Source organism: Chiloscyllium plagiosum, chromosome 2 (assembly GCF_004010195.1).
Source record: "Chiloscyllium plagiosum isolate BGI_BamShark_2017 chromosome 2, ASM401019v2, whole genome shotgun sequence".
Classification (NCBI taxonomy): Eukaryota; Metazoa; Chordata; class Chondrichthyes; order Orectolobiformes; family Hemiscylliidae; genus Chiloscyllium; species Chiloscyllium plagiosum.
In genome coordinates, this window is record NC_057711.1 from 56,924,487 (window position 1) to 56,951,160 (window position 26,674).

General features: G+C 39.5%; 1 protein-coding gene across 16 annotated transcripts in view; it reads left to right on the plus strand.

Moving 5' to 3' along the window:
• ppip5k2 (diphosphoinositol pentakisphosphate kinase 2) overlaps positions 1-26,674 on the plus strand; it is a 155,558-nt gene that overhangs the window by 26,141 nt on the left and 102,743 nt on the right. For all 16 annotated transcript variants that reach the window (XM_043710086.1, XM_043710037.1, XM_043710071.1 and 13 more), the window contains exons 5-11: positions 3,360-3,445; positions 6,288-6,442; positions 8,493-8,594; positions 9,522-9,683; positions 11,959-12,080; positions 14,800-14,901; positions 18,037-18,123. In XM_043710086.1, coding sequence (XP_043566021.1) covers positions 3,360-3,445; positions 6,288-6,442; positions 8,493-8,594; positions 9,522-9,683; positions 11,959-12,080; positions 14,800-14,901; positions 18,037-18,123 — 816 coding nt within the window. The remainder of the gene's footprint in view (positions 1-3,359; positions 3,446-6,287; positions 6,443-8,492; positions 8,595-9,521; positions 9,684-11,958; positions 12,081-14,799; positions 14,902-18,036; positions 18,124-26,674) is intronic.

Consider the following 26,674-nt stretch of genomic DNA (forward strand, 5'->3'; position numbering starts at 1 on the left):
GAGACAATGGGTCGGCCGGGGCAGTCAGGTTTGTGGATTTTGGGCAGGAGGTAGAAACGGGCGGTGCGGGGTTGTGGGACTATGAGGTTGGAGGCGGTGGATGGGAGATCCCCCGAGGTGATGAGGTTATGGACGGTCTTCACCCTCACCTTGACCTCTTTCCACCTATCACATTTCCGACGCCCCTCCCCCAAGTCCCTCCTCCCTACCTTTTATCTTAGCCTGCTGGACAAACTTTCCTCATTCCTGAAGAAGGGCTTATGCCCGAAACGTCGATTCTCCTGTTCCCTGGATGCTGCCTGACCTGCGCTTTTCCAGCAACACATTTTCAGCTCTGATCTCCAGCATCTGCAGACCTCACTTTCTCCGCATAAAGTACAAAAGCAAAGAAGTTACACTGAACACCAATTAGACCTCAGATGGAGTATTGTGTACAGTTCTGGGTGTCACATTTTAAGAAGGATGGGGTTACTTTTGGAGAAAAGAGGTTTTGAAGGATAGTTCCATGGATAAGAAATTTGAGTTATGAATATAGATTGGGGAAATTGGGACTGTTCTCACTGGAGAGAAGACTAAGGAGCTTTGAGCGAAGTTTTCAAAATCATGAGAGATTAGATTAGATTACTTTAGATTAGATTACTTACAGTGTGGAAACAGGCCCTTCGGCCCAACAAGTCCATACCGACCCGCCGAAGCGTAATCCACCATTCCCCTACATTTACCCCTTCACCTAACACTACGGGCAATTTAGCATGGCCAATTCACCTAACCTGCACATTTTTGGACTGTGGGAGGAAGCCAGAGCACCCGGAGGAAACTCACGCAGGCACGGGGAGAATGTGCAAACTCCGCACAGTCAGTCGCCTGAGTTGGGAATTGAACCCGGGTCTCTGGCACTGTGAGGCAGCAGTGCTAACCACTGTGCCACCATGTCGCCCACAATTTGGTTTGAACAGAATCAATAGGAAGAACTGTTCCTACTCATAAAAGGAACAAGAAGAGAGGGAATACATTTAAAGTCATTTGCAAGAGAAGTAAATAGGATGTAAGAAAGAAACTTACTCAGACAGTGAATAGTTCAGGTTCAGAATAGATTGCTTAGATGTATCATGAAGGCAGTTTCAATTGAGACATTCAGGATGGCATTGGCTGATGACTTAGATTGGGTAAAGGGACAAAGCTGGTGGAGTGGCACCCAATTGCCATGCTCATTCGGAGAACAGGTGCAAACAGTCTTCTGCATTGTAACAGTTCTCTGATTGATGTCAAGCTAAATAAAATTCTGAGGGAACTTGAGGTAGATGCTGACAAGATGTTCCACCTCATGGTGGAATCCAGAAGTGATGATACATTTTAAAGAAAAAGGATCAGTCATTTAATATGAGGAGGAATTTTCTTTCCTGAGGGTTGTTCATGTTTTGAATTCTGTACCCAGAGAAGAGGAGACTGGATCATTGTCATATAATCAAGGCTGAATTGGACAAATTGTTGATCTGCAGGGGAGTCCAGTCTTATGGCAGGGCCAGTGTTGGTGGTGGTAGGCAAGAAACATCTTATTGACAGGTGTAGCAGTTTTAATAGTCAGGAAGGCCTTGTCCCTCCTATTTCTTATAGTCTTATCAATTTATACACTTGCAGCATCTGAATTTCTCTGCTGATTAATTGCTAAACAGTGTTAAATAACACTTCGATGTTGTGAATTTGACGTTGTTTTGGGACAATATTTGTCTTTTAGATTAGATTAGATTACTTACAGTGTGGAAACAGGCCCTTCGGCCCAACAAGTCCATACCGACCCGCTGAAGCGCAACTGACCCATACCCCTACATTTACCCCTTCACCTAACACTATGGGCAATTTAGCATGGCCAATTCACCTAACCTGCACATCTTTGGACTGTGGGAGGAAACCGGAGCACCTGGAGGAAACCCACGCAGACATGGGGAGAATGTGCAAACTCCACACAGTCAGTCGCCTGAGTCAGGAATTGAACCCGGGTCTCTGGCGCTGTGAGGCAGCAGTGCTAACCACTGTGCCACAGTGCCACCTTAGGGTAACTGTAAAGGGAGCATATTACCTGTTACACTATTTGACTGTTGCTGTTAATCATTATGAGCAGGGCCAGATTGTTTTAGAGGGATATAGGCCAAATTATGGCAAATGGAACTAGATTAATTTAAGATATTTGGTTGGTATGGATGATTTGGACCAAAGGGTCTCTTTCAGCTCTATGACTATTACTCTAAATATGTTTTTATCTGTGGGAATGTTATGGGTCTGTCACTTCTTCATGTGGTTCTTGAGACTGGAATGAAAAGGTCCTATGTTATGGAAACTTGTGAATGCTTTCTTTCTTATTATACATAACTTGTCATTTACACAAATGATTTGAATGCGAGCATAAGAGGTACAGTTATTAAGTTTGCAGATGACACCAAAACTGGAGGTGTAGTGGACAGCGAAGAGACATACCTCAGATTACAACAGGATCTGGGCCAATGGGCTGAGAAGTGGCAGATGTAGTTTAATTCAGATAAATGCGAGGTGCTGCATTTTGGGAAAGCAAAACTTAGCAGGACTTATACACTTAATGGTAAGGTCCTAGGGAGTGTTGCTGAACAAAGAGACCTTGGAGTGCAGGTTCATAGCTCCTTGAAAGTGGAGTCGCAGGTAGATAGGATAGTGAAGAAGGCATTTGGTATGCTTTCCGTTATTGGTCAGAGTATTGAGTACAGGAGTTGCGGCTGTACAGGACACTGGTTAGGCCACTGTTGGAATATTGCGTGCAATTCTGGTCTCCTTCCTATCGGAAAGATGTTGTGAAACTTGAAAGAATTCAGAAAAGATTTCCAAGGATGTTGCCAGGGTTGGAGGATTTGAGCTATAGGGAGAGGCTGAACAGGCTGGGGCTGTTTTCCTTGGAGCGTCGGAGGCTGAGGGGTGACCTTATAGAGGTTTACAAAATTGAGGGGCATGGATAGGGTAAATAGGCAAAGTCTTTTCCCTGGGGTTGGGGAGTCCAGAACTAGAGGGCATGGGTTTAGGATGAGAGGGGAAAGATATAAAAGAGGGTGGTACGTGTATGGAATGAGCTGCCAGAGGAAATGGTGGAGGCTGGTACAATTGCAACATTTAACAGGCACCTGGATGGGTATATGAATAGGAAGGGTTTGGAGGGATATGGGCCAGGTGCTGGCAGGTGGGACTAGATTGGGTTGGGATATCTGGTCGGCGTGGACATATTGGATCGAAGGGTCTCTTTCCATGCTGTATAACTCTATGCCTCTAAAAACAATTAATTTGTTCAAAAATTCTTTAGTCATTTTATTTATGACCTCAGTCTTCATTTTTATATACAGGAGAAAAGTTTACCAGATTTTGAAAGAAGAGGGGATTGAGTTGCCACGCTATGCAATACTGAATCGTGATCCAAACAAGCCAGAAGGTAACCTATTTCTAGATTTAGCTGTTTTTGTTGACTTTTGATATTGTGTGGATACATTCAGTTCTGATAAAACATAATAATCCCATTCTTGTGCGATCTCGGGTTATAAGAAAATCATGCAATAGCCATGCCATTTAAACTAAGGGAGCTGGAATTGTGTTATAGCCAGTACAGATAAGTAATGTTTGCGTGTACAAATAATGGTCTAAAATCATGAAAGACATTAAAGCCAAGTCGAGTTGAAGAAACACGCGTTATAGCAGAACCAAATGGGTAAGTTTTGGTAGTATTGTTGTATGTTTTAGTTCCATGCGATTAAAGTAAATGCAAGTAAATGCTTCTCTAAATTCACCAATATGGAGAGATGCTATTTTTCATCTCAACAAATAGATGTCACTGTTGAAGCCATGGTTGCCCATGTGTATGTAGTTTGTCTTTGAAGATGGCTCACTAATTTCCTGTAAAGTAATTATTCTTTTTAGAGATGTTCTTGAGATTTCCTCATTGGGCTCCTTTTTGGATTTTGGGGGTTGACTTCTTTTTCACCAATTCATTTGTATTAACTGTACCTGCTGTATTCTGTTGACACATCAGATATTTGAACTTGATTACAAGCAAAATTAGAATAATTCATTAATATTCTCATTAACTATGAATTCCTTTGTTAAATTTAAAGGAACCGTGTACAAGGAAAACATTAATTGATTTGACACCACAGTTTGTAATTGGGACAAGGTAACAGGCATAAGTTAATAGATTTACTTGGGGGAAAAAAACTGACTTAGACTTTTGCATTCATTTCCACAGACTGCAGTGAATGTGTTTCCATCAAACATGCACATCGATGGAACATTTTAACCAGAAAAATTACATTCGTGCAATCTCCCTCTCCTGCCAAAACCCTCTAATCTCTGCCATCGAGACTTCCTTCATTTTATTTTTATTATTTTTGGTTTGGAGCTGAAAGTTGATGGTGACCTTGGGACTAAGAGCAGCAGCTTGTATTTTTTTTAAAAAGAGAATTTTAAAAACTGATACTGCTTATGAGGCTAGGCCTATAAGTTATTTGCAGGTTAATTCTTGTTAAAAGAATACTGTAAATATTTTGGTTCTGGCAATGCATTTTGCTCAGACGTTTGACAAGATTTGAATGTTAACTGAGGCCTCATAGGGATGCAAAGGAAAAACCAAAGCTTGAACTGTATTTAAATCAGGATTATGGCTGTAAAAGCTGCAGGGTGGCGTTTGATTGCTCCCTGGTAATCCTGTCATTATCAACCTATTGGAAGATTCAGCAAATAGAACATAAATATTAAGTGTATATTTCTTGGAGCCTACTGGAAGCTATTCGTATGTATCAGTGTCTTCAGAAATCAAGCATGATGCAATTCTATGTGACTGTGATGTTACAGATTGTGGAGTCTGCTTAGACGAACTGGCATCTTATTTCTTTTCTTCTGATTTATCCCTTGACTGTCTATTTGTCTCTTTTTGAGAGCGAGGGTGTCTAGAACCAAAAACATTTGGGTATAAATCATAGATATTAATTAGATTATCCTGTGATTTAACTTTGCTCTGCTAAAGCTAAGTACCAATAAATCAGTGGTTCTTCTGTTTAAGCTATAAATGTCATATCTGGTATCAATTATTCTCACAGTCTGGTTTTGGTTATTCAAAAAGTCTGGTTAGGAATCATTGGGGTCAGTTTTGAGGGTCATAGTTAAATTAAAGTGCTCCATGTTGCAAATACAGACTATGGAGACTGATTTGATTTGAATTGATTTGGCTGGCTGTCTCCATGCTGTAACACTGTATACTCCTCTTACAGTTCTTTTTTAACCTCCCTTCCCTCCAGCTTTTGCCTTTCCCCTCAGTGGCCTCCTACTCCCCTGTCCATCTGATCCTTGCAACCTCCCTCTCTGTCCACACCTACAATGTTCCTTTTCCATATTCACCCCACCCCATCCAGATGACTCCTTCACCACTGCAACCCTCTCAAGTTCCCCCTGCTTCACCACTACACTCAATTTGACTTTGAACGTGATATTGATGAGTAATTGCTTTTTGATAGCAATGTTAACAACACTCCATTGCTTGGCATTAGATTAGGTGGGAGTAGGCTATTAAGTTGGTAATTGGTTGGGTTGGTTTTGTCCTGATTTTTGTGGACAACATATATTACAATTTCCAATTAAAATGCTGATGCCAGTGATGTAACTATACCACAGCACTTTGGTGAGAGTTGCTGTTAGTATTGAAAACCAATGCTCTAACACTGATGGGACCAGAACTGTCAGTTAGCTGTTCTTCCTGCATTTCTTGATATGAAACGATGGAGTGAAATTATTTCTAATATCCCTAATTTATTAGCATTATTCTTTTAATTCTGTTGCACATTCTTTGTCTGCAGAATACATTTGTGATGCAATTCTTAAAATTAATTTTAAACAATTATTGGTTTGACCTTTTATTCCCTGCTGTTTCTACAGTTACATTTAATATAGTATTTTGTTCACACACTTTCTGTACTCCTAACCATCTTTAAGATTTCTATATGATAGTCCAGTGTCTCTGTTTTTGCTGCAAAAGCAGGATTATCTGCAATTTTCCATGTTTTGGAATTGGACTGTTTCATGTATATTTTCCAGCTCCTTTTAATGTTTTGAAATCATGCTGAGCATTGCTTTTATGGCTCCTTTGAGACATTTCAGCCATTGTGTCAAAAAGCTAGTTCACTGGGATGGACCAAAATTTCCTCAATAGCCTTTAGGAATGGACAACAAATCTGACTTAATTTGTAAAGTAGAATTTTTTTTAAAAAAAACCCTCTTTTCTTCATTAGAATGTAATTTGGTAGAGGGTGAAGATCATGTTGAGGTAAATGGAGATGTCTTTCAAAAACCATTTGTGGAGAAGCCAGTGAGTGCTGAGGACCACAATGTTTACATTTACTATCCAACATCTGCTGGTGGAGGAAGCCAAAGACTGTTTCGAAAGGTAAGTTTTGCATTATTTTATAACACTACGAGTCATAATATTTTTACAATGTGAAACAAGCCCATTATGTCCATGCTGGTCATCAAGCATCCATCTATTCTAATTCCATTTTAAGTGTTCATCTAAATACTAAAATATCTGAGGGTTCCTGCCTCTATGACTGTTTTCAGGCTGTGAGTTCTAGAGGTGCTAGAGAAAAAAAGCAAACTAATGTTTAGAATCTCTCAATGATGCTGTCTGACCTGCTGTGATCGCCAGTATTTCTTTTTTTTTAGCATTCCAGACACTAACAAACTTTGTTTGACTGCCTCCTCAGGCAGTGAATTCTGAAGTTACTGACCCCCTGAGAAGAAAATCCCACAAGTGAATAAAAAAACATATCTGGCTGACCAGCATTTATTGTCAGTCTTCAGTTGCTGTTAAGGTGGTAGTGAGCTGCCTCTTCAACCACTGCAGTCCAGTGCTGTAGGTATACCCACAATGCTCATAGAGAATTCCAGGGCTTTGACCCAACAACAGTGAAAGAATGGTGATACATTTCGACATCAGGATGGTGAGTGGCTTGGAGGGAAACTTGCAGGTGGTGGTGTTCCATGTATCTGCTGCCCTTGTCCTTCTAGATGGAAATGGTCATGGGTTTGAAAGGTAATGCCTAAGGATCTTGCTGAATTTTGTAGAAAGTACACACTGCAGCAACTGCAATCAGATCTGCACACAGTACACTAGCTGTGTCTTAAGTAGCATTATATGCAGCTTTTTCATAAATTCCTTGTCCTTGTATCCATGTCTTCACTAATAAAGGCAAGTATGTCTTATGCCTTCTTAGCTACCTTATTCACTTATCCTGCTGGTTTCAAGGGTCTAACACCATGTACACCATACTGATCTCTCTGATCGTTTGTAATTTTTATGGTCCTGCAGTTCAATGTGTCATCCCTTGTCTTGTTCAACCCCTCATAACTGCATTGCCTCATACTTGTAGGATTAAATTCCACTTGCCATTGATCAGCTGATTTGCCCGATCTGTCTATGCTGTCCTGTAATCTAAGGCTGTCCTCCTCATTATCACTACCCCACCAATTTTTGTGTAATCTCCAAACTTGCTGATTGCTTTGACATTTATGTCCAAATAATTCATATACATAGTAAGCATCAAGGGACAGCACCAAACACTTTGGTATGCCACAGGACACAGGCTTCCAGTCTCTTAAACAGTCTTCAAAATCACCCTCTACATCTGACCACAATCTCTCTCAGCTCATTTTGTTTTTTAAATGACAATTTGCATTGATTTATTAATGTTCATGTAACAAAAAGACTATAAATAACAACATATTTCAGGGTTTTTGATGTTTTTTGCTACTCAGCCAATTTTGAAACCATATGAACATACAAATTAGTAATGTGGTATGAACTTCAGTGTCTGTTTCATGCTTGGTATGTAGGCCATACACCCAGAAATCTGGCTGCAGGTGTAAAATTATGATTTTACAACCAGCACATTGCAAAACTAACAACATAATGTCTGACATTTAAATATGATATTGCAATTGGACATAATTTGCTGGATAATCCAGAATGTATGAAGAGTTTTTGTGCCAACCGATTTCAAATTGTCAGCAGGACTTGTAGTGTAACACACTGTGTATCTACTGGAAGCTACATGTCTTAATACTATACACACCGCCTGGATCTCTGCAGATAGAAAGAACATGTCCACACACTGCCTGTTTGAACTCCCCCTTACTAATGAGTCAACCTGTCTGCTTTAAAATTTAAACAAGTTTGAGAGTTAACTATCCATCAGCATTAAAGGGTACATTTTCTTGGCAATGATTCTCCCAATCGGACTCCACTTGCCAACCAATTGGTACTCTCCCTTCATGGTGTGTAATTGTTAGTTTCTCCACGAATATGCATTCTTGCTAAACGTGCAAATGAGTGCAAAATGAAATGCTACAGGTAAAATGTCACTTTTTTTTCAGCCAAATTAAAGTTCTATGTTACCAAATGACTTTTTCCACACAAATACTACTTCTTTTTGTTTTAGATTGGCAGCAGAAGCAGTGTTTATTCCCCTGAAAGCAGTGTCCGGAAAACAGGCTCTTATATATACGAACAGTTTATGCCAACAGATGGAACAGATGTGAAGGTAACGGATTCAATTATTATCTTTTTAAAATTGAACATTGTTGAACCTGCAAAGAATAAAAAATTTGAACGATCTCTCTGCATCAGCATCATAGTATTAAACGCAAAGAAAACTTTATCCAATGTTCTCATAGGGTGGGCACCTTTCAGTTTATCTCTTGATTTCTCATTGGCATCAATCCTTGTCAACTCTTATCCTTTCCTTTCCCTTATTTTGTCCCTACCACTATTGCCTAGCTCTCAATGTGCCCACTCTCTCTTCAGCACCTCTTACCCAACTCCCTTGCCCCGCTATTGCCAAACCTGCTCACCTGGCCCACCTGTCTGGCTCTCTCACTTGACCCTCTAATCCAAATCATCCCTCCCCACCCTCAGCCCTGTCCGTCTGCTTCACCCTGCCTCTATCAAAGTCCTCCCCCCTCCCAACTTTTGCCTGCCTTCACCGGTTTTTCTGTCCCCCAGCTGTTGCTACTCCAATTTTATCTCCTGAATTTGATTTTGATCTCTTTTTTTCTAATGAGCGTACCAGTAGCAAACACTGTAGATACATGGTCTCTGTTAAAGTAGCTCTTTGCAATAACTTCCTTTTTTATGTGCCTCTACTTTGAACAATAACTTTTCAGGATATGTATATCACCTCAGCAAAGGCCAATATTTGTCCAAACCTGTATTCCTAGTGCCCTGGCAAGATTATTTCTTTTAAGACAAAATATGTAGTTAATAAACTGTATTTCCTGAGTACTGTAAAATAATATGTCACATGGTGGATAAGGTGCTACTTTTTTTCTCTCCAATATGCTTCCCTGCTAGAAATGAATTGCACTTAAAGTTCAACTTTGCTTTTCTCCATGAGGCTTTCCTGTTGGAATATCATGAGATCTCTAACAGAAATCTTATATATACTTTTTGCATAAAAACACTACTTAAGGTTTACACGGTTGGTCCAGATTATGCACATGCAGAGGCCCGCAAATCTCCTGCTCTTGATGGTAAGGTTGAACGAGACAGTGAAGGAAAAGAAGTTCGCTATCCTGTCATTCTAAATGCGAGAGAGAAGTTAATTGCTTGGAAAGTCTGCCTTGCTTTTAAAGTAAGTGGTAGAATAAAACACCTGCTTAGTTATTTTAATGCAATTGAATGAAACATTTTCTGTGACTGTGATGAAAGTAATAAAATCTCCTAGAACAAGAAATATTGTGGAAAATAACTATTGTCCTGATGTTAAAGTTTGTCTATTTTAGCCCGAGTTTGAGTGCAAAATTTTGATACTTCAAACTGACCTCTCAAATCATGAACATGTTGTTATCGCATTTATATGTAATGTAACGATACTCTTGTACACCGAATGTTAGATTTAATTAATCAGGTCCTGAAGTAACTTAAAAATATACCCTGTAATAGTGTACATTCTTTATAAAACAAATATATAATTCTCAAATTACTATGTTGGTTTCTATATCAAAATCTGAATATTGTCAGCTATCGAACTCGTTTGTTGGGCAAATTTACACTTGTACCTATTTTGAAGATTTCTAATAATTAGCTGACAAGTAAACTTTCGATTTCAGAAGACTTCAGGTTTTTTTTTTACATGAATTACGACTTTAGCGTACAAGAGAAAGATGACATAATTTTAAGTAGTTGACATTGACTTGTCAAATAACTTGAGCATTGTTTGAAAAAAGAGATTTTGTCAAAGCTTTTCATCTTGCACTCAGGTCAATTCACAAGAATATGAATGTAAAGGGCAAGTATCATTTGTACTGTGTGAGAAGAGTGCTGATTGCAACAAGTCTGTCACAGTTCATTTGTCAATGATGAATTTGCTGATTTGATGATCACTGACAGGTAACTACTAAGCTTTGTTTAAAGTTTAACAGGCAGGTTGACTGAGCAGGCAGTGCTTTGACCAAGAAAATGAAGAAGCTAATGGCTGTCACCTATTCTGTTGAGTAAAAACGAGCAATAGTGTATTTACTCTCTTTTTCTGTCAGAAACACTGTCGTATGGCTTCCAGAAAGTCCAGCTGATAATCCTAAAAAAAATGTGAGCACAATTCTGTGTACACCCTGGACAATCCTGGGTGACGATTGAAAGCAATCCTGTCACAGAATAAAGTCCAGTAGTGAACACTGTTTTGAATTTTGCTAGTGCAGGCTGGTTACGTTCAGTCAGTTTGTTGTAAGCAGCCAAAGGAAACATTATTTAAATCAATCCATCTTTGGGACATATGGCCTATGTATCTAGTTTCACACCAGCATTGAAATTCCTGTACCATATTGCTTACTTGTGCAATAGACAGAATGCCTTTTGGTGTGACGGCAGCAGCATTTGTGGTGAAAATCATTCAAGTTGCTCCTGCATAGTAGTAGCAGCATGAAACAGCAGTTTCATCTTTTACTCAGACCTTTAAGATATTCTACCCTTCTACAGTAACCTGAGTTAAGAAGAATTATTTCCAAGATCAAAAGTATTCTTTACTCAGATGTGGACTGCACTGTCTGCAACAGTAGTCGACTTGCAAACTTTAAGAGCAGTTCAGTGATCATTGGATAAACATATGGATGAAAATAGAATAGTATAGGTTAGATGGGCTTCAGGTTATTGCGCCAACCTGTGGTAACATTGAGGGCTGAAGGGCCTGTACTGTAATGTTTTATAAAAATGACTGCTTTAGGTCTGTTCATTGGTTTGTGTGATAAATTGCAAGAAATAATCTGATAGCGGTAGATGGGTTTTCTGCAGTTGGTCAATATTTGGGAGATAATCGTGATGTGTGACAAATTATGCTGTTTAACAATTTAGCATTGTTAGTCAGTCTCACAGTATGGTGCACCTTTACATACTGGAAGCTATATATATTAATACATAGAGTCCTGTTCTGTACAAACAGAAAGAACATGCACAACACTGTTTCAATTTCATAAAGTAGGTGAAAGCCATTCACTTGCTCATTTCTCAAGGCAACGTCTTAACCAAGTCAGAATTGACTTGCTTGGTTTAAAATTTTAAACTTAGCAATTCACTGGTGTACACTTAATGGTAACACCTTGATCAATTAGGGATGCCGCTTGCAATTCAATCAGCAATCTGCATTTGTGCAGTATAAATGTACAACATAAATTTACATTAGTATTCTCGGTAATTGTCCTGATGAGTGCAAGACAAAGATTTGACGGTTGTCTTTTTTTCACCAATACTCACATTCTGTATCACAAACCAATTGTTTGTATCTCGTTATAATTGTAATCAAGTTACAGTATTATGTAACATTGTCTTAAAATAATTTCTAAAAACTTTTCCTTGCATTTGTATTTAATATTGCTGAATTGATCATTCTCCTCTGCCTGTCTTTATTTTGATAGCAAACTGTTTGTGGCTTTGACCTGTTACGAGCTAATGGCCAATCCTATGTCTGTGATGTTAATGGCTTTAGCTTTGTTAAGAATTCCATGAAGTATTATGATGATTGTGCAAAGATTTTGGGGTAAGATTTTTGTTTTATTTTTTGCTGCTGCAAGATTGACTATTTAATAGCTTTAGGATTGATTTATTGTATTTGCAGACAAATGTTAGCATATATAACTTGATCTTTAAAAAGTCTGGGTATATTTTTAATGAGGGTTCAAATCCTACCAACACAGTTGATCGAATTTAAATTCAATTAGTAAAATATTTAGAATGGAAATGTTGCCTTAGAAGCTCTTGTTAGTTGTCATAATGCCCTTCAAGAAGAAAATCATTTATGTTGACCTATAAATCCATGACGTGATCAATCCCTAACTGCTTTCTGAAATGGCCTAGCAAGCCACATGGTATTAGGGCATTTAGGATGGGTAGCAAACACCTGTCCTCATATCCAATGGCAGAGTAAAGCTAAGTAATGGTCTACATTATGAAATGCACAGGAGAGTAAGTTAATTTCACAATAGTGTCTTGATTGTAGGCTCATCTGATTAACTGACTCCATGTATTCATCAGCTGTATACCTACTGGTTTTCATTTAGGCATGTAACGTAGAAAATAGGAGTAGGTCATTCAGCCCTTTGAGTTTGCTCTGCCATTCTGTATGGTCTTGGTTAAACCTATAACACAATGCCACGTTTCTGCTTTCTCCCATATCTCATGATATCTTTAAAATCTAAAAAAAAATCTATCTTGAATATATTCAGTGCCTTGGTCTCCACAATCTTATGTGATAGAGAATTCCACAGGTTAATTCCCCTTTAGTGAATAACTATTTCCTCATCTCAGTACTAAATGGCATCTCCCATCTCCTGAGACTGTGACTCCTGGTTAGAAAACATTCTGCCTGCACCAATCCATCCCGCCATGTTAGAATTTTATGTTTCAATCAGCTCCCCTCTCATCTCTTTAAAATCTAGTGAATACAGGCCTAGTTGAACCAATCTGACCTCATAGGACAGCCCTGCCATCCTTTAGTGTCAGCCTAGTGAACTACCAGTGCCCTTCCTGTATGGCCAGTATATCCTCCTTTAGATAGGGAGACCTAAACTCTGTATTACTCTGGGTGTGGTCTTACAAAGGCCATGTATAACACTTTCAACACTCTGAAAAATCAAATATGCCACATCCACTGGTTCTCCCTTATCCTTTCTACTAGTCACATGCTCAAAAACATGTTGTTTAAGCATGATCATTAGCAAAAGCTTACCACTACTGAATATATAAATGATGGTTAAAGTGTAATGTAAAAAATCATTTTATAAAACATTGTCCAGATCTTCTGTGCACAAAATTTCACCTCCAGTTCATTTATTCGTTATTTTCTCCATACTTTCCTCTATTAAAAGCTCTCATTTTTAATATCTTTATTGCTTATTCCCTTGCTCTAAGCTTTTCTAAACTCTCCACTTAACTGAACTCTCTCTACGTGGTATCTTCTTGTCCAGGACATTGTTGTCCTTTGATATGCAGAATTGTACTCCATACTCCAGCTGCAACATAACTCGAGAGTTTTAAACATTTAATGTGACGTCTTCATTTTTATATTCATTGCACCAAGTTGTAATCTGCTTTCTTAATTTTTACCAACTTGCCTTCCTACCTTCAATTATGTGATTATACTCACCTAGGTCTCTACTGTTCCCCTCAACATAACAGTTCATATTGTTGCAGAATGATATTTCCTCAAAATGCATCAATTCTCAATATCTACTTAAAATTATATCTCTCTTGTTTCATCCAATTTTACCAGTTTTTTCAATTTTTTTCTGATACTGTTGTGCTTGTTACTAACTGTGCTGCCACAAGCTGCTATTTTAAATTTCAACATTGTACTCCCTATACCTAAGGAGAAAGTGAGGACTGCGGATACTGGAGATCATTGTGGAAGAGGGTGGTGCTGGAAAAGCACAGCTGGTCAGGCAGCAGCCAAGGAGCAGGAGAATCGATGTTTTGAGCATAAGCTTTTCATCAGGAGCTCATTCCTGATGAGCTTATACATTGATTTTCCTGCTCCCTATACCCAAGTCCACATCATTTTGTATAAAACAAGAAAAGCAATGCTCTTAATACAGAGGAACCTCGATTATCCAAATTTCGGATTATCCGAACAAGATTGCAAGGTCCCGATGCTTAGCTAAACTGTGTTATCCGACATTCGATTTTCCAAACATTCAATAATCCGAACAAAATACTCCCCATCCGTGTCATTGGGATATCTAGGTTCTTCCGGACTGACATCTGGTGGATCCCACTGCATTTATCAATAAAGCTGGTAAAAGAACATCTATTTCCCCCATTTCTTTCTGTTACCCATCTCTCAGCCAATTTCATAACCATGTTTCCAATAGCCTTTTAATACTGTATATTTCTATCCTCTGCACAAGTCCATATAAATACTTTTGAGCAGAAAGAGGAATCAAAACTTCACTAAAGAAAATGAGTAGAAGTTGCACCCAGATGCTGAAGAGGCCAATATCTTTGTGCGTTACAAAAATACCAGGCTGTTTTTAATTGCAGTGATAAAATAAAAATTTCCTTTTCACAACCACATTGCAAATATTCAAAAATCTTCAGTAAGACTCCACCTGCAGATGCAAATGAAGATTTAAATTAATGATTTGCAGTTTAAATTCTCATTTCAGTACACAGGCTGAATGGAATGTTGAATGGAATTGAATTTAAAATTATTTCACTGCTGATTTGCTGTTGTATTCATGAAAATCTTGTCTATTTTACAGAAATATTATTATGCGGGAGTTAGCTCCACAGTTTCAGATTCCGTGGTCTGTCCCAACTGAGGTGGAGAACATTCCTATCGTACCCACTACATCTGGCACTATGTGAGGATGTGATTGATTTAATATTATATATGGAAGAGCTTATGAACAAGAATAGGCTATTCAGCCCTCGAACCTGGTCCACCATTCACTTAGATTATGGCTGATCTGTGGCCTAACTCTATATATCTGCCTTTGGCCCACATCCCTTAATATCTTCCTCTTTAAAAAAAATTACTTTTCTCAGCCTTAAAATTAAGCACTGATCCAGCATCCACTGCTGTTTGTGGAAGACATACCAAACATCTACCACCTTTTGTGTGCAGAAGTGCTTCCTAGAATCTCTCCTGAATGCCCGCTAATTCTAGAATCTCCAGTCAATGGTTACAGTTTATTTTTATTTACTCTGTCTTTACCTGTTAATATTTTGAAGACTTTGTTCAGGTCACCTCTTATTCTTCTAAATTCTATAAAAAACAGGCTTAATTTATATGATCTCTACTTACAACTTAACCCCTAAAGTCCAGATATCATTCTTGTAAACCTCCACGCACTCTTTCCAAGGCCAATATATCCTTCCTAAGGTGTGCTGTCTAGATCTTCTCTCAGTACTCCCAAGTGGGGTCTGACCAGGGTTTTGTATAACTGCAGCATAACTTCTGCATCCTGATAGTCCAGTCTTCTAGTTATAAAGGCTAGAATTCCATTAGCTATCTTGATTATTTTCTCCACCTGTTCGTGACATTTTAAAGATCTATGCACTCGAACCCCAAATCTCCGGACGTCCACTGTAGTTAACTTTATACCATCTAGAAAGTACCCTGATTTATAATTTTCCAATGCAAAATGGATTGCCTCACACTTTGAACTCCAACTGCTACATTTTTGCCCATTCATTTAATCTATCAATAACCCCTTGTAATTTTATGCAATTACCTACACTGTGTACAACACCACCTAACTTTGTATCATCAGCAAATTTGGATACATGACTTTTTTTGCCATTATCCAAGGTAATAATAAAAAATAGTGAAAAATTGAACCATAACACAGATCCTTGTGGACACCACTTGCCACATCCCACTGGTTTGAATACCTGTCCAGTATCTGTACTTTCTGTCACCTGCCACTCAAAACAATTTCCTAGCTATGTCAGTAATGTGTCCTCAATTTTACCTGATCTATGTGGAACATTATCAATTGCCTTTTGGCAGCCCATACAAGCAACATCCATAGATGTTCCCTGTTCATTACCATAGCCGCCTCTTCAAAAATTTCAGTGAGGTTTGTTAGGCATTGTGTCACCATCCTTGCTGCCTCTCGTGATTAATGGAAAAATTTCAAAGTGTTCAGTTAACTCCATCCTTGATTATAGACTACCACAGTTTTCTCACCACAGATGTTAGACTAGTCTGTAATTCCCTGGTTTTCCATTTCACTGTTCTTAAAAAGCATGTGCAATTTCCCATTGCAGGGGGACGTCTCCCACATCTATCCTTGTTGTACCTCCAAATGATTTCAGATTGTAGCAATAAAACATTTTTCATTGTCACATATACCTTGAAAATACAATCAATAAATAAATCATTGGTAATGAATCTATGTTTTATTCATATTAAGGCAAAGGAGTTATTCAATATGTCTGCCATTTCCCTTATAGTCATTGACAATATCCCCACTTTCAATCTTTAGTGAGTCTACATTGCTCCTGACCATCTGAATTCCCTTCATGTAACTATAAAATTTCTTATTGATTTTGATGTCCCTGGCAAATTTCCTTTCATAATCCCTTTTACTTTATAGGCTGCTTTGTAACTGGCAGATCTGGATTATTTATTTGTTCTGGGGAATTTATAACAATAAGTGACCAAGTTGATAAATGAAGGAAGGGCTATTGATGTCATATACGTGGACTTTAGTAAGGCGTTTGATAAGGTTCCCCATGGTAGACTAATGGAGAAAGTGAAGTCACATGGTGTGCAGGGCGTTCGAGCTAGGTGGATAAAGAATTGGTTGAGCAACAGGAGAAAGAGAAGTAGTTGAAGGGAGTTCCTCGAAATGGAGAAAGGTGACCAGTGGTATTCACAGGGATCAGCGTTGGGGCCACTGTTGTTTGTGATATATATAAATGATCTACAAAATCACTGTTGGTATGATCACCAAGTTTTCAGATGACATAAAGATTGGTGGAATAGCAGAAAGCATAAGGGACTGTCAAAGAATACAGGAGGATATAGATAGACTGGAGAGTTGGGCGAAAAAGTGGCAGATGGATTTCAATCCAAACAAATGAGAAATGATGCATTTAGGCAAGACTGATTTTAGAGCAAATTATACAGTGAACGGAAGAGCATTGGAAAAAGTTGATGGGCAGAGAGGTCTGGGAGTGCAGGTCCATTGTACTCTGAAGGTTGCTGCACAGGTGGATAGAGTGGTCAAGAAGGCATATAGTATGCTTGCCTTCATTGGACAGGGTATTGAGTATAAGAGCTGGCAAGTCTTGTTAAAATTGTACACGACATTGGTTCTGCAGCATTTAGAATACTGTGTACAGTTCTGGATGCCACTTTACCAAAAGGATATGGACGCTCTGGAGAGGGTGCAGAGAAGGTTTACGAGGATGTTGCCTGGTATGGAAGGTGCTAGCTATGAAGAGAGGTTGAGTAGGTTAGGTTCCTTTTCATTTAGAAAAAAGGAGATTGAGGGGGGTTTGAGGTTTACAAAATCATGAAGGGTATAGACAGGGTGGATAGAGACAAGCTTTTTCTCACGGTGAAGGATTTAATAATGAGAGGTCACGCTTTCAAGGTGAAAGGTGGAAAGTTTAAGGGGGATACATGCGGCAAGTACTTCACACCGAGGGTGGTGGGCATCTGGACCGCGTTGCCAACAGAGGTGGTAGATGCAGGCAAAGTAGATTCATTTAAGATGCGTCTGGACAGATGTATGACCAGGTGGGGAGCAGAGAGATACTGATGCTTGGGAATTGGGCGACAGGTTTAGACAATAGATTTGGATCGGCTCAGGCTTGGAGAGCCTGTTCCTAGGCTGTAAATTTTCTTTATTCTTTGTTCTATTTGAGCTGTCTGTTAGAGAAAAAGAGAGGGATCACTAAATTGTACATTGTAGACTCCTACTCAGGTAATTTGACATGATTTCTCTCAATTCAACTAATCTGTTTTATGACTTGTTGTACAGGATGGAGCTTCGTTGCGTAATAGCAGTCATTCGGCATGGGGATCGAACTCCCAAGCAAAAAATGAAAATGGAAGTCAGGCATCAGAGGTAAGGCATCATTTAGTTCTTATACTTAAGTGGAAACAATGTTGAATCTTTAATTTTACCAGTTCTTTTTAAGGATTTTATATACTTTCCTGTGTTAATTTCTTATCCAAACAACAGTTAACCTACAAAAATCACTTCTGCGAAATACTAACATCTGTGTGAACATATACACAAAAGCCTTCTTTAGCTTTTCTAGAACTTGACCCTTCAGAATATAGATTGACAAATTATGACTCTCTTGTTTCATCATATATCTGACTATATGTTGCATGAAAAGCCCTAGCAAAATTCGAAATAATTGAAATGAGGGAAGATTTTGCTGATTGGAGTCACTACATATGCTATCGATGCTCCCTCTAAGCTGGTTGTGCATGAAGCTGCCCTAACATTCCACGCACTGATTGGTGTGCCAAGGTGAATTGGAGCTTTGACTTCCAATTCTGGAAGTCACTGCCACATGTGGATCTTGAAGGTCTGAGCATCAGAAAAAATTTGAGAGAACGCTGCCTGCCACAAAGAAAGATGGCTGTGACTGTTGTTCTTGGAGGTCGGTCGGTTGATTGGTTATCTCCGTTCCAAGAATTCGTCGGGATAGTGTCCTCGGCCCAACCGTCTTCAGCTACTTAATCCATTGTCTCCCTGCCACCATAAGTTCAGAATGGGGATTTTCATTGATGACTGCAGATCATGAAACAGTCCATATCAAAATGTAGCAAGACGTTGATAATATGCAGCTCTGGTCTGACAAGTGGCAGGTAGTATTCATGTCACACAATTACCACGCAATGACTGTTTCCAAGCGAAAACCTAACCATCGTGTCTTGATATTCAATGGCATTATCATCACGGAATCTCCCACTATTAGCATTCTTTAGCTAAACATTGACCAGAAACTGAGTTGGACCATCCACATAAATACTGTGGTTATAAGAGCACATCTGAAGCTCGGAATCGTGTGGTGAGTAATTCACCTCTCAAGTCCCCAAAGCCTGTCCACCATAGACAAGACAAAAGTGAGAAGTGCAATGGAATATTCCTCACTTGTCTGGATGTGTGCAGCTCTAACACCATTCAAGAAGTCTGACACTGCCCAGGACAATGCAGCCACTTGTTTGGTACCACATCCACAAATATTTACTCATAACCACCTCTGACACTCAGTAGCAGCAGTGTGTACTGTCTCTAAGATGCACTGCAGAAATTCACTAAGGCTCCTTACAAAGCACCTTTGAAACCCACAACCACTTCTATCTAGAAGGATAAGAGCAGCAGGTACATGGGAACAGCATGACCTGCAAATACACCTCAAAGCCACTCCCATCTTAACTTCGAAAAATGTCACTATTCCTTCAGTGCCAGTGGGTTCAAATCTCAGAACAAACTCACTTATGGTGTTATGGATGTACTTGCACCGAGTGGAAAACAACAGTTTAAAGAGACAGTTTCCCCACCCAAACTTCAGAAAGGCCAAAAGGGATGGGCAATAAATGCTGGACTAGACTGTGACATCCACATCCCATGAATTAATACATGTAAAAATCATAAGGTAGGCAGTATATCTTATTAAATTAAATGTTTCAGTACTCAGTGGAGTATCTCAACACTTTATTTAGTAGTGCAAAACAAAGCTGAGGTTATATTCTTTGTAGTATTTTTGTGTATTCTCGGCTTGTGCAGTGTTACACTTGTAGCAAGAGAGGCTGAGAGAGACAGTTATAACCTCTGTCTGATATCATCTTTGCAAACTTTATTTCTGTCTTTTCCTTTTGCATTATGGAGACCAGATCATAAACCATATTCTATTTAAATAAGGTGCAATACAGTTAATCATAATCCCCTGCTTCATATTTGTGCATTCTCAAATAATTTTGCTACATAGAACCCTGTTGTGAAAGTTGCAGTCCTTTTTGTTTTGTCGCAGAATTTCTTATTAACAACAATACCCCAATTTGGCATGGATGGCATCTGAAGTAGTACATCTGATTCTGCAGTCAAAAGCACTGATGTAAATTGTGATAGCAATGCTCCTAGCACAAATATAGAAGACAACTTCCCACTTTCTATTACCATGAATCAGAAGACAGATATATTAGTTATGGTCTTAAAAGGCATCTGCATTATGCTACTGTTCCACAGAGAATTAAGAATGATTTGCTGTTAGCCAGGAAAGGAGTGATGTCAAAAAGAGCATAAAAGTGGGAACCCAACTAAGGCGTTCCATTCTTCACTCCGAGAAACTCCACTCCATTCAGGCTTGTTAACAAGCCTGTTGTGGTTCTGTTCGCCGAGCTGGGAGTTTGTGTTGCAGACGCTTCGTCCCCAGTCTAGGTGACATCCTCAGTGCTTGGGAGCCTCCTGTGAAGCGCTTCTGTGATGTTTCCTCCGGCATTTATAGTGGTTTGTCTGTGCCGCTTCCGGTTGTCAGTTCCAGCTGTCCGCTGTAGTGGCCGGTATATTGGGTCCAGGTCGATGTGTTTATTGATAGAATCTGTGGATGAGTGCCATGCCTCTAGGAATTCCCTGGCTGTTCTCTGTTTGGCTTGTCCTTTAATAGTAGTGTTGTCCCAGTCAAACACATGTTGCTTGTCATCTGAGTGTGTGGCAACTAAGGATAGCTGGTCGTGTCGTTTCATGGCGAGTTGGTGTTCATGGATACGGATCGTTAGCTGTCTTCCTGTTTGTCCTATGTAGTGTTTTGTGCAGTCCTTGCATGGGATTTTGTACATTACGTTGGTTTTGCTCATGCTGGGTATCGGGTCCTTTGTCCTGGTGAGTTGTTGTCTGAGAGTGGCTGTTGGTTTGTGTGCTGTTATGAGTCCTGGTGGTCGTAGTAGTCTGGCTGTCAGTTCGGAAATGTTCTTGATGTATGGTAAAGTGGCTAGTCCTTGTTAACAAGCCTATTAAACAAATTATTTCAAATGCCAAAACAACCATAAACACAAGCAGTCGGGCGAAAGTAATTCGATCATTTTAAAATGAGTACATATGAAAAGGCAAGAAGGGGAGACATGTCATTTGGGAACATTTTTCCACACCTTAAGATATCACCCATCACCACACTCCCTTTTGCAATGCCTGTCCTTTATGATTTGGTTCCCCTATCCACCTCTCTCCAATCCCTGGACTCTTGGAGCCGTCCCTATCCTAAAAATCTGGTCTTTGCCCTCCTGGAGTTGTCATGTTCCCCTGTGGACTTCTCCCTATATTTGACTCTCCTACTGCTGGTTAATCTGATTTGCTGGCAGTTCCTGAGCTTGGGGCTTTCTGCCAAAAGAATGGCCATCAAATGTTGTGCTGCCATTTTAGAATCTATATTAATTTAACTTAAAACTTTGCAACTAATTTAATGGCTATACATATACATAACAAATTATGTAACCTTAGGATCCACTCTAATCGTAGTGTTTGCTAATCTTTTAGTTGGCCTCCATGCAAAATGTGGTCTGATTTAAACAACCTTAACATTGTACAATATGTGCATATCTAATACTATAAAATACCTTTGTGATCATGGAATGTGTCTTTAAGGAATTCCTTACCTTTTCAATAGGCTCTTTTCTATGATAAGATTCAGTATTGAGATGGAGCAGTTCCTGTTCCTTTTTTCTCAACGTGTTAGTTGTGAAATCTGCTAACTGGTTTCAGTTCCAAGAAGGACCAAGATGCCGAAGTGTTAAACAGCAGGAGATTTATTAAGAAAGTGCTCACTCAGCAATCAGCAAGGTTAGACTAAGCTGTGGTTTGCCCAGCAGGGCCGATGATGATGTCATTATGTCACATGATCACAGACTCTTAAAGTGACAGTTCACCATACTTATACAAATACAAAACAGGGTTTTGAACTAATGTCTACCACAAACGTAACCATGATAGTTAGTATTCTGTAAATACCATGCCCTAAAATTGGTCTTTAAAAAATCTTGTAAGTAGCTCATACCCATTTGCTTACCTTGCAAACTTGACACAAGAATAGAGTGCTACAAAGGACACTGCAGGACACTAGCTATCCTGATCAGGTACCTGATTTTGCATTTGAGAAGGATATTCTAAATAATCTTAGCTGTGTTCAAGTCAACACCAATGACCAGTTTATCATGACCAGTTGAGCTTGTAGCTTGGTTCTTTTAAAATTGCTGTGAACAACGTAGGGATATGTTCAAGTTTTGCATCTTTTATAAATTACTTCAGTGCCGGGAGACCCTATAGTTTCCTATTGCTTTCTCTGCAAAAACTCTTTTCAGTCAAAGTTGACTTGCAAACTACGCAGAGTGGTGGGAACCAAAATGAGAGCAAGCAAAGGCTGATACAGTGGATAAAGGGTGCAACAAGGCAAACAAGAACGTGGAAGAAGTGACGAAGAAGATCAGTGAAGGCAGAGCAATAGACATTGTCTCTATGGACTTCAGCAATCTGCATGATTGACTGATTAGCACCGTTAGATCACATGATCTAGGGGGAGCTAGCCAATTGGATACAAAATTGGTTGGAAAGTAGGAGACAGAAGATGGTAGTTGAGGGTTGATTTTCGGAATGGAGGCCTGTGCCCAGTAGCGTGCCACATAGATCGGTGCTGGGTTCATTGCTTTTCATTATTTCTATAAATGATTTGAATGTGAATATGGCTAGTATATCTGTGGATGACACCAAAATAAGTAGTGTTATGCTCCGTGAAGATGATGATTTCAGAATGCAACAGAACCTTCATCAGATGAGCCATTGGGCTGAGGAGTGGCCAATTGAGTTTAATTTAGTTAAATGTGTGGTGTTGAATTTTGGGTGAAGCAAACTAGGGTAGGACATCTATAGTTAATGAGAGGCCGCTGGGGAGTGTTGTCGAAATGAGAGACCTCAGGGTTTAGGTGCATAGTTCCTTGAAAGTGCAGTCGCAGATACACAAGGTGGTGAAGAAGGCATTTGACATGCTTGCCTTTATTGGTCAGAGCATTGGGTGTAGAAGTCATGTTGCATCTGGACAAGACTTTGATGAGGCCACCTTTAGAGTAGTGCATACGATCTGGTTGCCCTTCTATTGAAGGATGTTGTTAAACTTGAGGGTTCAGAAAGGACTTACAAGGATGGTGCAGAGACTGGAGGATAGGATTTGATTTAATTTTATTGTTGTCCTATGTACAGTGAAAAGTGTTGTTTTCCATACTGTATGAGCAAATCACACCATACAAAGTGCATCAGGGTTGTAGAACAGAGTCCAGAATGTGGTGTTAAGCTGCAGAGAGAAAGAGATCATTATTAACATCTGAGAGGTCTGTTCAAAAGTCTGATAACAGTGGGGAAGAAGCTATTCTTAAATCTGTTTTTACATTTATTCAGACTTCTACCTGACAGAAGAGGATATAACTGGTGGGAAGGATCTTTGATTGTATTGTTTGCTTTTCTGAGGCAACAGGAACTATTGATGAAGTCAATGGATGGAAGGCTGGTTTGCGTGATGGACTGAGCTGTGTTCTCGACTTTCTAGTTTCTTGTGGTCTTAGTTTTTATAGGGAAAGGTTGAATAGGCTTGGCCTTTTTTCCCTGGAACATCAGAGCCTGAGGGGTGACTGTTACAGAGTTTTCTAGAATTTTGAGATGCATAAATAGGGTGAATTGCCAAGATCATCTTCCTCGGGTAGGGGAATCCAAAACTAGGTTTATGATGAGAGAGAAAAGATTTTAAAAGGACCTGAGGGGCAAATTCTTCATGCAGAGGGTGATGCTTGTATGGAACAAACTGTCAGAGGGTTTGATGGACATTGGTACAATTACAACATCTAGAAGGCATTTGGCTGGGTCTATGAATAGGAAAGATTGAGAGGGGTGTGGGCCAAATGATGGCAAATGGGAGTAGGCCAGATGTGGATGACTGGTCAGTGCAGATGAATTGGACCGAAGAGTCTGCTTCCGTGCTAAAAGAATCTGACTCTATAACTGAAAATGCTGAAAATCAGAAACAAAAACAAAGTAGCTGGAAAAATTCAGCAGGTCTAGTAGCATCTGTGGAAAGAAATCAGAGTTCATGTTTCAGGTTCCAGTGACCCTCCTTTAGGTGCTGTTAGACCTGCTGAGTTTTTCCAACTATTTCTATTTTTGTTTGGCATTCTTACCATTTTGCTGATGAGTGTAAGGCAAAGGGCTTTAGTTACATGCCTCTTTGCAGCAATATTCAAGTTTGGTATTTGCACACAACTTGGAAAACTTTGTAATCCACTGAAAATATGGATACTTACAGAAGATTTATGGTAATAAATTTCATTTTGTTGATTTTGTTCATAACAAAAAGTCTAGATTAGAGTGGTGCTGGAAAAGCACAGCAGTTAAGGCAGCATACCTCATTTAAAAAAAGTGTCACTTTGTGTCACATTTGCAGCTCATCATCTTTGACTAGTAACTGAATTCAGTTTGACACTTGTTTGATTATAAATGTGAAGACAGAACCTGATTGAAAGCAAATTGGTACAGTACATTTATAATGGGTAGCATTTGCTGACAGAGTTGCTTGTGTTATTGGGGAAAAAGCACAGAGGATCTGATGGTTAATTTGTCCATTGTATGTGACTAATTGAATTGTCCAGCAATTAAGACATCACGAAGATTCCAAATAGTGAGCTGGTGAACGAGTCAAGTATTACGGACCTCCCCTTTAGGCACCTCTTTCTTCTGCACTCCAATGGAATGTTCATCAGGTGAAGAGTATTAAATGATTTCTTCCTTCAGTTCTCGACCTTGCCTCACCCAATGTTGGGTTAATACCCGCAACATCGACCCTCCTGTTCTTTGAACGCTGCCTGACCTGCTGTGGTTTTTCAGCCCCACACTTCCTGACTCTGATCTCCAGCATCTGCAGTCTTCACTGTCTCCTCTCTCACCCAATGTTATGTGGAACACGCCATAGTTATCACTTGAAACCTAGGAACAGGAGCAGTTCAGTTTGTCCCTTGAGTCTGTTTCAGCATTCTCGGTCATAGCTTATGAATCACCCTAGAGATCCTTGCTGGTGATTACTGAAGGATGTCTCTAAACTTATCGTTGGTAGTGTGAATCTAATATAGCTTATTTTATGGCAGACTCATCACTGATTTAGAGGATTGTGTCCCACTACAGCAACATAAGCATAAAATACAGGCTTGCACTTCTCTTGCAGTACAGAAAGAATGCTACATTGTTGAAGTGTAATTTTCAGTGTGATGTTAAATGAGGTCACATTGCCCTTTTTGGGTGGAAGTGAATGATTCCATGACACCGTGGCATCCCAGCCAATGCATATCCCTCAACAAATGTTGCTAAAACAGATTTATCTGATCACGTCACAATGTATCTGTGGGACTTTGTACAAATTGGCTACAGTGTTTTCTAAGGAGCTGCCCGACCTGCTGCGCTTTTCCAGCAACACATTTTTCAGCTCTGATCTCCAGCATCTGCAGTCCTCACTTTCTCCTGCAGTGTTTTCTACACCACAGTAGTAACACAGTATAGTGCTTTACCACTTTACATCATTGGCTGTAAAGCACTTTGAGAAATCCTGAGGCTATGCTGTATGCTCCTGTTAGATCAGTATTGGCTTCTGTGAACTTGACTACTCTGTGAATAAAATGAAAACAAAGTACTGCAGAACCTCAGACCTAGAATAGAAATGTTAGCGTGAGAAAAATGCTTCCTGTAGTGCTCCAGCAAAGCCTAGTGAAAACTGGAGCTATAGCACCTGGTTTTCTGTTAGGCACTTTGCCACCTTCAGGACTCCGTATTATGTTCAACAACTTTAGATCATAAATAACTGTCTTCCATTTTTATACAACTCCCTCCCCATCCCATGTCTTGGTTTTGGTCTCAGCAAAGCTGACCTGTTTTCTACAGTTCATACCGTTAACACCTGTTTTCACACATATAATCTTTAGAATTTCTTTTGCCTTTTGCCTTGGGCATGTGTATCATCTGTTCCACTTGCTCCTCTTGCCCTTTTGTCAAGATGTGGAGTGGACAAAGATGTGATCATGACCCTTGCTGTAATGTTTCTATCGGGACCTTGGGCTCTCCTTTGGATAATCTGAAATTCAGATCATTGATATTTGGATAATTGGTACTTCCAAATAAACCTATTGGACTCTAACCTGGTGTTGTGTGCCTTTTGTCAAGGGCATACAAACCTTCCTTCAGTTCCAAAGAAAATCAATACCAGATTCAAAACATGAAATTTATTTCCCTCTGCACAAATATTACTAGACTAGTTTCTACAGAACTTTTCTTTACTTCAAATCTCCAGTATCCTCATTATTTTATCACTTCCTGCTCATTTACCCACTTGCAGTCACCTCCACAGCAGATGCTGTGGCTGTTCATCAGAAGCAGCCATAACGTCACTAGCTTTGATTTCTTGATGTTCACATCTCTAAATTTGTGACACGTACTCTAACTACAACATTCCCCTCAGTAATGAGAAAATAGCTTTGAGCATTTATTTATGTCAGGTTTCCTGACTTTTAAACAGCTTCTAGGCAGAAGTGGGTACTGCAGATCAGAGTCAAGGTTAGAGTGGTGCAGGAAAACCATAGCAGGTCAG